At 34.4% G+C, this 13,152-nt stretch overlaps 1 protein-coding gene across 1 annotated transcript in view; it reads left to right on the forward strand.

The window, feature by feature from the left end:
• Positions 1–9,592, forward strand: part of LOC117329281 — a 158,299-nt gene extending 148,707 nt beyond the window's left edge. The window contains exons 24-30 of the mRNA XM_033887146.1: positions 234–434; positions 1,972–2,145; positions 2,788–2,929; positions 4,257–4,412; positions 6,041–6,288; positions 6,916–6,978; positions 7,067–9,592. Coding sequence (XP_033743037.1) covers positions 234–434; positions 1,972–2,145; positions 2,788–2,929; positions 4,257–4,412; positions 6,041–6,288; positions 6,916–6,978; positions 7,067–7,117 — 1,035 coding nt within the window. The 3' untranslated portion in view covers positions 7,118–9,592. The remainder of the gene's footprint in view (positions 1–233; positions 435–1,971; positions 2,146–2,787; positions 2,930–4,256; positions 4,413–6,040; positions 6,289–6,915; positions 6,979–7,066) is intronic.
• The last annotated feature ends 3,560 nt before the right edge of the window (positions 9,593–13,152 follow it).

Below are 13,152 nucleotides of genomic sequence, written 5' to 3' on the forward strand. Positions count from 1 at the left end.
GAATGAATTTACCTAACTCAATGTAAACATTTTATGCAACTCAGTGTTAGATATCTCAGTTGTTTTATATCTTTTTCTCAATAGTGCTTCATTATTGGAACATATTGCTCTCAGATGTAATCAGCTGCAGTTTGATTTTCATAGGGAATGAATTAAGATAGCTTGATTAACTATTGGAGATCCACTTCATGCCATGTGTAAAAGAGATTTTGAATTATCTACTGTCTGTTTAGGGTGGTATGTATGTACTTCAACTAATGGATGAATATGCAGCGGGTTTTCCTACCCTAATCAACGGAATCTTTGCATGTGTGGCCATTGGCTGGGTGTATGGAGTAAAGCAGTTTTCTCGTGACATCAAACACATGGTTGGACGCAGTGTTAGTTACTGGTGGCAGGCCATGTGGTGTTTCATGACACCTCTAATCATTATAGTAAGTATAAAATACATTGTTTCCCTGTCTCCTTTAACTATATTGGTTCTCTAAGAGATGAACAAAACTTTAATGACCTCTGACCTCTGCCTAGGGATCAAACCCCTTGTCCGTCAACGTCCATCTCTAAACAATTTACATTTTCAACAACTTCTCAGAATCTCCTGAACAAATTTTTATGAAATTTTGTAGAAATCTTTCATGGCCAACCAGCAACCAAAATTGTGAATGATATTGTCCCCACCCCACCCCAAAGGGAACTGAGGGGGTGGGACCAAAAGATGGTAAACTTGACTGAAATTTCAAAAATCTTCTTAAGACCAAAATAAAGTAGAATCAAATACTCTTCATAGATGGAAGGCTCTTATGATCCAAAATTGTAAATTTCATGACCCTGGGGTCTCAGGTTTGCCCTTGGGGAGAGGGTTGACTTTTTTATAGTTAATATAGGGAAATCACACTTTTAACTATCATTTGTAGGATTTCTTTTAACTTGGTTAGAATTAGCAAATTTGGAAGGCAGCTATATGGTATACAAATGTTAGCTTAACTGATCCCCAGGGCTGATGGGCAGAGCCAAAAATTCCTTTAAATCGCTACTATTCATAAAGTTATTAATGGATTTGAACCCAATTTGGTCAGAAACATCCTTCGGGGAAGGGAAACAGATTTTGCTTCAATGGTGACTCTGACCCCCGAGGGGCCAAAGGGGCGAGGCCCTATATGGGAAATAGAGGTAATGCCTTGAAGTCGCTACTAGTCATCAAGTTATGAATGGATGTTCTAAAAACAATTCTTGAGGTCTTTCAGACCCTTAGAGAGTCTGGACTTCGTTATTTCTTTAAAGCAGTAGGGATCGCCACACCATAACCATATATAGCATTGTTTGAGATTGACAAATAAAACGAATTGAACATGAACATTATTTTGACATTTGGTCTGATCCAATTAGGTGAGCGATACAGGCCCCATGGGCCTCTTGTTATTTGTGTGTACATATACTGCTCTGTATGTGGTTTATTGGAAGGATATTAAGTTATAATTAGCTAGCCTTTGGCTTATAGCGAGGTTTGATGGTAAAAGGAAAAACATAGAAGATTCCAATTGCTCAGCAAAAGTCCATTTGCGAAGATTATTTGTTATTTCATAAAAAGACTACTATATATACATATACACGATGTATGTCTAAAAAATACTGTGATACTTTCTTTATTACAGTTTATTCTGATATTCTCTGTGATTTATTACAGTTTATTCTGATATTCTCTGTGATTTATTACAGTTTATTCTGATAGTCTCTGTGATTTATTACAGTTTATTCTGATATTCCCTGTGATTTATTACAGTTTATTCTGATATTCCCTGTGATTATTACAGTTTATTCTGATATTCTCTGTGATTTATTACAGTTTATTCTGATATTCCCTGTGATTTATTACACTTTATTCTGATATTCCCTGTGATTTATTACACTTTATTCTGATATTCCCTGTGATTTATTACACTTTATTCTGATATTCTCTGTGATTTATTACAGTTTATTCTGATATTCTCTGTGATTGGCTATAAACCGCTGTCTATAAAGTATGAGACGGATGCCTACCCTGACTGGGCCGAGATCCTAGGATTCATCATCACACTTACCCCTGTCTTAGCCATTCCTGTTTGTGGTATATTCCAGGTTGTTACCAGGGAAGGTTCCTTGTTGCAGGTAAGATGTGTTAGTATGGGCTGTCATTTGGATTTGTTTCCTCCAGAATGTTACCATGCAAGAAGATCAAGCTCTCTGTCATTCTGTCTTTTCGTCATTATTTCATATTCACTTTAAGGAATAGAGATATCGTATAATTGTAGTTCGGTTTGCAGCAATTTGTATAATGATAATTATTATGCATTTTACCCTGAAGAATTTTGATTTAAAAAAAAAAATGACTAAAATGTTTAAAAAAAATGTGAGAGCCTTGACTACTCCAATGAGATTTTTTTTTTAAATCACAGAAAAAAAAGTATATAAGAATTGCAGAATTCCTTCTTCTGGGGCTGCAACTTAAAAACACTTCACCTCAAATGAAATTTAAATCAAACCAGCTGCATAATTTACTTAGACGACTATCAATATCTGTTTCGACCTGTTCTGAAAAGTCACGAATACAACTCTAAAAGTCAGTATAACACAAACCAGCACACATATGGGGCATTGGATCGTGTTCCCTCAACACATCTACATTATAAACCATATAGCCAAGGCCAATAGCTTCATAATCGTTCCCTTGTTTGTTGGATAAGCAATTGGATATTTAGAATTTCAAAAGCATTATGAAAATGAAAACTCTGGACATCAAATTTTACACAGCGGTTAAAGAAAAGTTGTCATTCCGAATCTAACTGGGGACCGGCCTTGGAACGTCACTGGAAGAATATTGAGTACTTTCCTACAGTGAATACCCACACTATGGTTGAGGATATAGAACATTCTCTTCTTCACACCGTAACAGGTGAGCAGTTTATTAACAATTCAAATATGTCTTACAAACAGTATCTCACTCACCTACTTGTTTCTAATATATATAAAGTGATTATACCATAATTGATACGATAAGGTATAAGTGAAGGTTAAAATATTTGCATAACTCAAAAACCTAGTGCACCCAGAAAAAAATGGTTGGGATGTGCTTATATGGACAGGTGCACTTAATAGGGAGAATACGACAATTAGATTTTAATAAGGAAGGATGTTGATCAGTAACCATAGTTACTGCATTTATCACCTGGAATTCTTTAAATAAGGTGTTGTCTCATTCATTTTTATTTTTATTTTTTTTTCAAAATATCTTTGTGAAAATAAAATGATGGGTAGAGATTTAATTGCCATATCAGGTGTAGTGCTTAATACAACAGTTACAGAGGTGCTGATGGAGTCTAAAAATGAGTTTACAAGCATGACTGAATATGACATTTATAAACCTTTTCATCAATTAAGCAACTGAAAATGTATTCCCCGGCCTTATGATTAAAAAAAAAAAGGCTGTTGCAAAGTTCTTGAAATTTCCAAAAAATTCAAGCCTCGGAAAAGAGCATTTTTTACTTCCTTTTGACAACTGTCACCTTATACCCCTGCCCTTCGACATGAGAATGACTTGTTTTCAATGCGATTCAACTTTTGTGTGTAGCACGGTCCGCCAAAGGTCAAGGTCACCGTAACTCTGAAAATAGAATTTGTCAATGTCACTGTTGGTAACAAAGATTTTGGTGTATGCCTTCCAATACAAGTTGAGACCACTTGATCAAAAACTTGGTATTTGGTGTACCATAGGAATTGATTTGAGTCATGGCTAACCAAACGTCAAGGTCACTAAAAATAGATTTGGTCTCTCACACCTCCATAATACATCATCACACAATTTTCACATGGTGGTATGGTGGTTTTGATCTCTGGCAAATTCATACAGCTCTAAGGAATATAAGCATCAGAGCCGGTGTTGACTTTAAATAAAAGATTCTGTCTGTCCCTATATTACAAATCGATGATGTTTTTGTTTGAGGAGATTGCTGCCTGCTGCAGTTCTATCGTCTACTGTTCTCTTAATTTGCTATCATCTCAAATCTTCTGGGATATACATTTTCAATTGTCACCTATCCTGAATGTTTATTGGAATTAAAATCACCTCAAGTACCATAAAACAGCCACTGTAATATTTAGATATACTTCAGAAAGTGGAATTTACAAATCAGTTTGATTTGGATGAGGCCCAGAATTTGCTACAACTGTTTTGATTGGCTGATATCCTATAGTTTGCTTTAATCAGCTGACCCTGTTTGCAGATAATGTTGATTTCACCACGGTTGGTGTTCGTGTACCAAGTCTATCCCAAACAAGTCTGCTTCCTAAATCCCTGTCCCCCAAGAAACCCCGTGATATGAGGGAGCGTGCAATCCTCAACCATGCCTACAGCAACCCACAGTGTCATCAATCAACAGGTAGGTCACCTTCAAATAGGTCATAGGTCAAGGCGTTCAAGGTAGGTTATACATACTAGTATATAGATCATAGAATGTCATAAAACAGGTAGGTCACTCTATTATACTTGGTAGGTCAAAGGTGAAACAGGTCACAATAAATAACTAATACATTATGTTGAAGAATGACAAACCCAGCCATACAGGTAAACTATTAAAAATAATTAACAGGTGAGTACTAATAGGTCATTGGCTACAAAACCAATAGATCAGAGATGTACATACATACCTGTATTGTCTGTAGGTTATGTAGACAGCATTCGATCTTAAAGATAGACATTGTGTATATATGAAAGCCTGCAGAAAGACACATTAGTAGTAAGTTGTGTCTAAACAGAAAGTTACGTAATTGGAGAGACTTTCAGCCCTTAGTAATGATATCAAAAGACTTGAAGCTCTGTATCCATGACTACAGGTAAGTCATCCAGCATCTTTCTGCTCTTCAAACTTTACCCTGGTTTGTGAAATACTGGTCTTGAAGAATAAGACTTAAAACTTGTGTATTTTGACATGACATCACTGGTACGTTATCTAGGAGTGTGTTGCATTGTGTAGCCTGCCTCGTGACACTGGTGTGAAGGAATGCGGAATGTATTTGCATGTTATTTTGATATCTGTACATATATAATAATGGTAAATAAAACCTGAATGTTATGTAAAAATTGTCTCCCTTTATAAACCTGAATGTTATTAAGAAGTTGTCTCCCTTTATAGTAGCTAGTAAAATATTTTCTAGAGGAGAGAGGTAGACTATATGAAAGTTATTAGTAGATGGGCAGTATAGAGCATTTATAGTATTTGGAAACAGTTATATCGATCTACCTTACCTAATTTTCCTTTGAAAAATTTTAATTCCTCAACAGAGTTTTAAGCTGTTGAATAATGATGTATTACCTAAACTTTTGTTGTGACACATGACTTAGATTCGTACTGTGATAATTACTTACCAGTTCACAGGTTTACATAACATAATCTGTATTTCAGTTTATTGTTATTTTCAATTATGATTATGCTCATACACTTATGATTTAAGGGAGGCAGTTTCTTCAATATAAAATAAATCTTATTTAAAAGATTGATTCAGTAGGAGTTCTGGAATGGTCTGTAGGCAAGCATGACATGGACATATTAAGATGGTTAGCAATATTCTGGTAAAATAAGGTCATATATGATGTCGAGACAAGATCAGAAGGAGAACATTGTATATGGATATCGGTGAAACACTAGATCATTCAGGTAGATAAGACATTAAATATTAAAATCATTGTTTATCTCACTTCTTGCTACCACTTTTGTTTTACTGACAAATTCACCAAACAATATACTATGTATGTGTTTAACTAGGTGCTGTCGTTTTCTGGGTGGCGTGTTATGGAGATAATATAGAAACTATTGTGGACATTCTGATTATATATATTTAATATGGTTTGCTCTACTGATAATACTGCTACATATTGAAATGCTCTCCTATTTATTTCAATTTCTAGTTTTAGCTGCTTTTTGAAATGCATTATTTTACATCTTATTTCCTTGTGTTTATAGAAATATCATTTTCTCATGATTAAATTCCCCCCTTTATTTCCCCACAGCTTCCATAGAAAAGTCATCGCTATCTTCAACATCTTCATCAAGTAGTAGTTGTCATGGTGATGAGAAGGTACCGTGTTCAAGTCCCAATGATGACAAACTTCCTTCATGCAGTCACAACGACAACTTTTTCTTTGGCCCAGATATTATTGTGGTTCCACGGAACAAGACTAAAGTCCAGATGTGCAATGCTTCGACACAAACAGACCCGCAGTTGACCAGGAAATTCTCTTCTAAAAAACATCTAACGGTAATCTTTAAATAAATTTTCAGATGAATCAGGTAATTCTACACCATGGATCAATACCATAGACAGGATATTCATATCTCCATGCCTGTATCAAAGGTGAAGGCTGCTCCTTAATCAAAGGTGAAGGCTGCTCCTTAATCAAAGGTCGACTATGAAGTACAATCTACAGTGCATGACATGTTTCTGATTATGCATACATGATGAGGCAATTGTTTTCTCTCACATCTGATTTAAAAATTTGACAAAAGTTAGCAGTGACATGAATAATTCCAGAACCAATTAGTTTTAATTCAAAGAGATGTTTTAGAAAAATATAAGTTCCTAAACAAAAGGTTGCAAAATGCATCTATTTGAGTTTTGGTGTTTAACATGTGGAGCTGCTGTAGTTTTCATAGACAGTTGTGAAATCAAATACATGTAACTTAACATCTAAAATTTTTTTTAAAGATTTAGTGAATATGACATCCTATTTATACTTTACTGTGAATTTCACTCCTTCTGGTAAGATTTCAGGAACAATACCACATAAAATAATGGAACTTTCCTCTCCCAAAGTAGGTACTCTGTTAATACTTGTCATACAATGATAATATATCAGAATGCTTATTGTGGAAATTTCTCTTACAGACATCTTCAAGAAAATCATCAACATCCTCTTTTTCTTCACAATCTGTAAGTCACCAAAGCAGCATAAACAATAACTCACCAGCAGTCTTGGAGGTGGAGGTCACACAGCTTTGACCTAGACCTTGACCTTTGTAATGAGATGAAGTTATACATAAACAATAACTCACCAGCAGTCTTGGAGGTGGAGGTCACACAGCTTTGACCTAGACCTTGACCTTTGTAATGAGATGAAGTTATACATAAACAATAACTCACCAGCAGTCTTGGAGGTGGAGGTCACACAGCTTTGACCTAGACCCTTGACCTTTGTAATGAGATGAAGTTATACATAAACAATAACTCACCAGCAGTCTTGGAGGTGGAGGTCACACAGCTTTGACCTAGACCTTGACCTTTGTAATGAGATGAAGTTATACATAAACAATAACTCACCAGCAGTCTTGGAGGTGGAAGTCACACAGCTTTGACCTAGACCCTTGACCTTTGTAATGAGATGAAGTTATACATAAACAATAACTCGCCAGCAGTTTTGAAGGTGGAGGTCACACAGCTTTGACCTAGACCCTTGACATTTGTAATGAGATGAAGTTATACATAAACAATAACTCACCAGCAGTCTTGGAGGTGGAGGTCACACAGCTTTGACCTAGACCCTTGACCTTTGTAATGAGATGAAGTTACATAATCATTGAACAGGCTATCACTTGCCATTACATGTTAGACTTTGACTTCTTTTGTGGCCTATAGAGGCTTGCTGTAACCGTGTATTTTGGTTTGAACTACGGGTGACCTTTACCTTGTCAAATGTTGTGTTAAAGTGCAAGGCCAGGGATAAAAACCAAAATTTTGAATAACAGGATGATGTGTGTATCAACAGTGTTAAACGACAGTGTTACATGATGTTTGCATATTTCTGTTTTTATTATTTTTTTCATTTTTCATTTATTTATTTATTTATTTATTCATTTTTTTTAGATTTAAAATTCATAACATCATTAATGATACTGTACACTAATAGCAATGTACTGTTGTTTGTAATCTTGTTGGAGACAATATTTTACTCCTGTACTGTAAACGAATATTCTGCTAATATGTGTATGCCTATAACAACATGTACCATATATTTCTACTACCTTAGTCAAACAAGTCTGCCATGCAGTCAGCAGATAATTATCAAAATCATGTTTCAAACTACACATGTGTTAGTTAATTTATAGGAAAGTATTTCCTTTTCTCCCCCAAAATATCGCGAATGTCTATGAAGAATCATTTGTATTTAATATATATGTCTTCAAAACATTCTATGAAAACCTTATTTTTATATTTTATATTGTTTTAAAGCCATGTGATCATGATATACATGTTACACCTACAGTGTTGATATGATATACATGAACATTTTTGTAATTTTTTTAAAAACATTTTTAGGCATATGATATAATATGCATTGTTTTCTTTTTTAAAACGTATGGCAACATAACTCCTAAGATTTTTATTATTAATTCAAAGAAAAAGTATTGATTTAATCTGTGGATTGAAAGTTTAAGCATTTTTAATATATCAAAGATAAAAAAAAGTACTGTATACTTGAGTGATTTTATGCATTTTGTAAGGATCAAAAAGCCAATGGCTTAATGGAAAATTAGCAGTATGTTAATGAATGATTTTGTTTTCTTTTTTTAATATTTAACATTTTAATGTTGTACAGATATTTATAACCTCATACATACAGTATTGAAGACTTAAATGTTGATTTACACCATCAGTTAACTTTTAATTAAGAAGTTTTCACATATCTGTTGATATTCATGGAGTTTATTTGTGAACCTAACATTGTATGAAGTCCTGTAACCTGTACACACGATATGCCATATCATTCCACAATACTGTCTGTGTACGATCTGTTTATACTTTATGATAAATAGACATACATATATTCTACAAAGTGCTGCATGTCTGTTACTGTGGACTGGTTGCCTTGGTAATTGCTTGAATAATATTCAACAGAATTTTACCTGCCATACATGTAATTACTATTATCACAAATCGACTTGGAGAACTCGACACAAATTAAAAAACAATTCACTATTTGCATTTTTTTCATATGTTACTATTGTTACACCTATACATTGTTATATGCAAATAGAAAATTGTTTTATAATGTACATTTAACCAAATAGAATTGGAGTTATTAAGGGACAATGTATTAAAATGAACTGAAGTATGGTGAAATAAATGGATGTACAATGTTTAAACTTTTTGTATTACATTATATGTGGCTAATGTTATGTATGTACCTCCAATAATAGAAAGTTTTTGTATGTCTTTTTAATTGCAGTTAAATATTTTCAAATGCAGACATGTGTGCATGTAAATAATAAGCCATATTTCTATATAAATGTTTGATTAGAACTGTTATAGTAAATCATCACTGTGCATATCTTTAACATTGGATTATTTTATATTTAAATATTCGCCATGGTGTAAAAGAAGCAAAAAGGATTTCAAGTAATTTTGTAGATATGGGATATATGTAAATATATGTATTGCAAAGTCCATTGTGAACCGTTTTCAGGCACTCAATCAAATGTCTTATTACCAAGTTTTAGATATTAAATATACCTATGTTGTTACATGCATATCATATACCATAAAAAAAACTTAAATGAAATTTAAATATGGTTCTGTTTTAATTTTGGAAGGAAGCATCTTATGGTTACAAGAAATATGTAACCAGAAAAGAAAAAATTGCAGTTTGAGAGATTCTCAAATAACCAACTTTCAACTACATATGAATATGTTGTTCATCTGCTAGGCTTCAGCTACAAGTTCATAGTATAGTCTGACAAGTCATGTGATGGACATACGCTGGCAATGATATGGCTACTGTATGTTTCTAAAACAGCATCCTAAGTAAAAATCCTGTAAGATGATTGACACTCCTATAAATGATTGACATTCTCCTGTAAATGATTGACATCCTCCTGTTAATGATTGACATCCTCCTGTAAATGATTGACATTCTACTGTTAATGATTGACATCCTCCTAAAGATGATTCACATCCTTCTGTTAATGATTGACATCCTCCTATGAATTATTGACATCCTCCTGTAGGTGATTGGCATCCTGTAAATGATTGACATCCTCCTGTAAATGATTGACACTCCTATATATGATTGACATTCTCATATAGATGATTGACATCCTCCTATAAATTATTGACATCCTCTGTAAATGATTGATATCCTCCTGTAGATGATTGTCATTCTACTGTTAATGATTGACACTCCTATAGATGATTGACATCCTCCTATAAATTATTGACATCCTCCTGTAAATTATTGACATCCTCCTGTAAATGATTGACATCCTCCTGTTAATGATTGACATTCTACTGTTAATGATTGACACTCCTATAGATGATTGACATTCTCCTATAAATGATTGATATCCTCCTATAGATGATTGACAACCTCCTATAAATGATTGACATCCTTCTATAAATGATTGACATCCTCCTGTAAATGATTGACATCCTCCTGTTAATGATTGACATCCTCCTGTTAATGATTGACATCCTCCTGTTAATGATTGACATCCTCCTAAAGATGATTCACATCCTTCTGTTAATGATTCACATCCTCCTGTAAATTATTGACATCCTCCTGTAAATTATTGACATCCTCCTGTTAATGATTGACATCCTCCTGTAGATGATTGACATTCTCCTATAGATGATTGACATCCTCCTATAAATTATTGACATCCTCCTGTAAATGATTGACATTCTACTGTTAATGATTGACATTCTACTGTTAATGATTGGCATCCTCATATAGATGATTGACATCCTCCTATAAATGATTGATATCCTCCTATAAATGATTGACAACCTCCTATAAATGATTGACATCCTCCTGTAGATGATTGGCATCCTCCTGTAAATGATTGACATCCTTCTATGAATGATTGATATCCTCCTGTAGATGATTGGCATCCTCATGTAGATGATTGACACTCTCCTGTTAATGATTGACACTCCTATAGATGATTGACATTCTCCTGTTAATGATTGACATCCTCCTATGAATTATTGACATCCTCCTGTAGGTGATTGACATCCTGTAGGTGATTGACATCCTCCTGTAAATGATTGACATCCTCCTGTTAATGATTGACATCCTCCTGTTAATGATTGACATTCTACTGTTAATGATTGACACTCCTATAGATGATTGACATCCTCCTGTAGATGATTGACATTCTCCTATAGATTATGGACATCCTCCTATAAATTATTGACATCCTCCTATGAATTATTGACATCCTCCTGTAGATGATTGGCATCCTCCTGTAAATGATTGACATCCTTCTATGAATGATTGATATCCTCCTGTAGATGATTGGCATCCTCATATAGATGATTGACACTCTCCTGTTAATGATTGACACTCCTATAGATGATTGACATTCTCCTGTTAATGATTGACATCCTCCTGTAAAAAAAATATATTTTCTCCATATTTTTTCAGTCCTTGAAAAAATCGAATGAAGTCCCGGCTTTAGTTAATATATTATGTATAGGTTTGGGGTATAATAAAGACTTGGATAACACTGCGGTTTCTGTTAAAGACCCTGTTCTATCATTTCAGCCACGCCCACATTGTCTCCAATTAATCTCTCTGGATTATTGGCTATAACGTTCATCCGTACGTGTCTAGCATTAACGCAGTATACAATGTACATGTATGTATACCATATACGTACTGAAGCTCGATTTATTGGTGGATGTCTTAGTAACTATTGTCTTCCTATATTCCATTGTACTCTTGTTATCTTAGGATAGATTGAGTTGATTCCTAAGGTTGTAAGTGATCTTTATTTACCTTCGCTTTATTCTGATATACCCCGGTTTCATCCACGTTCCTTAGTTTAACTTTCCACGGGAACGCATTACAGAAGTTCAGGGGAAATCTTAGTTAAACTTTCCACGGGAACGCATTACAGAAGTCCAGGGGAAATCTTAGTTAAACATTCTTTGCATTATTTAATGCTTTCCTACGGAAAAAAATTAACGTAATGAATATTGACGAAACTGGCCGTGATGGAGTGCTGCAATTTGTTGTTGGGGTCAACACAGTATTAAGTGGTCGGATGGTATTGACAAGTTTATGTTAGATACCTGGTTTTTTAAGATCAAAAGTTGTGTACAGTTGAGATACAATTAAAAGGGTTCTCATAGTAAACAGATATCACATCAGTTGATTTTTCCATGGAAGGAAGCATTTGAAGATACATCCAAAAGAAAAGCTGTAACAATACACGATAGTTCTCACTGGAAGTCGGCTTGTTTTGTGATAAACTGGAGAGGATATAGAATATATTGGTACATGTATATTAGTATGACACAGCGATGATATGCCTCTCTTGATGTTAATGTCTCGTATGGAAAAGTTGTGATAGACTCTTCATCATGTGAGCTGTGATTGATCGGTACTACTTATTTGTATCCAAATGTCAGGTAAACATAATCCATTACTCTTTTCTATAGCCATGACCTAGAATAGAATGCCGATCAGGTTTTGGAGCATAGCATTTCTGTGATATTTGGAGCATAGCATTTCTGTGATATTTGGAGCATAGCATTTCTGTGATATTTGGAGCATAGCATTTCTGTGATATTTTACTGACAAAAATCTCAAACATCTTACACGGTTCTATTAACGTTCTCAAGTTGAAAATATTTATATTTTGATTAAATAGAGCATAATTCCAGACTTCAGAATGGTTCTGAGATGTTTTCCGACAGGTTGATACTTTGGGATACCCACACTCGTTTACGATTGTTTATGTAAGTGTTTAACTTGCACTCTCAACTTAAATGATAATTTTCGAACAATTCAGAAAAAAAGTGACGATCCTCAAGCCCTTGCATCGGATGACACGTATTGCCCAGTAAATCAATGAAAGTTGTCATCGACGTTACGGTAGAATCACTTACATTTGATCGTAAGCAGTTTTGTTATAACACTTATATCCAATTAAACAGACATATTAAGTAGAGTAAATGCAAACTGGAACTCGAGTGAAACATTGACACATTTGTAACGTCCTAGGAAATGCCAGGCTTCGGAATTAAGCCTCGTTTGTTTCCGGAATTTAACGTCGTTTGTTTCATGAATTTAACGTCGTTTGTTTCTAACCCTTCACGGAATTGGCCGAGATCTTGCGTTTG

This window comes from Pecten maximus, chromosome 6, assembly GCF_902652985.1.
Source record: "Pecten maximus chromosome 6, xPecMax1.1, whole genome shotgun sequence".
Classification (NCBI taxonomy): Eukaryota; Metazoa; Mollusca; class Bivalvia; order Pectinida; family Pectinidae; genus Pecten; species Pecten maximus.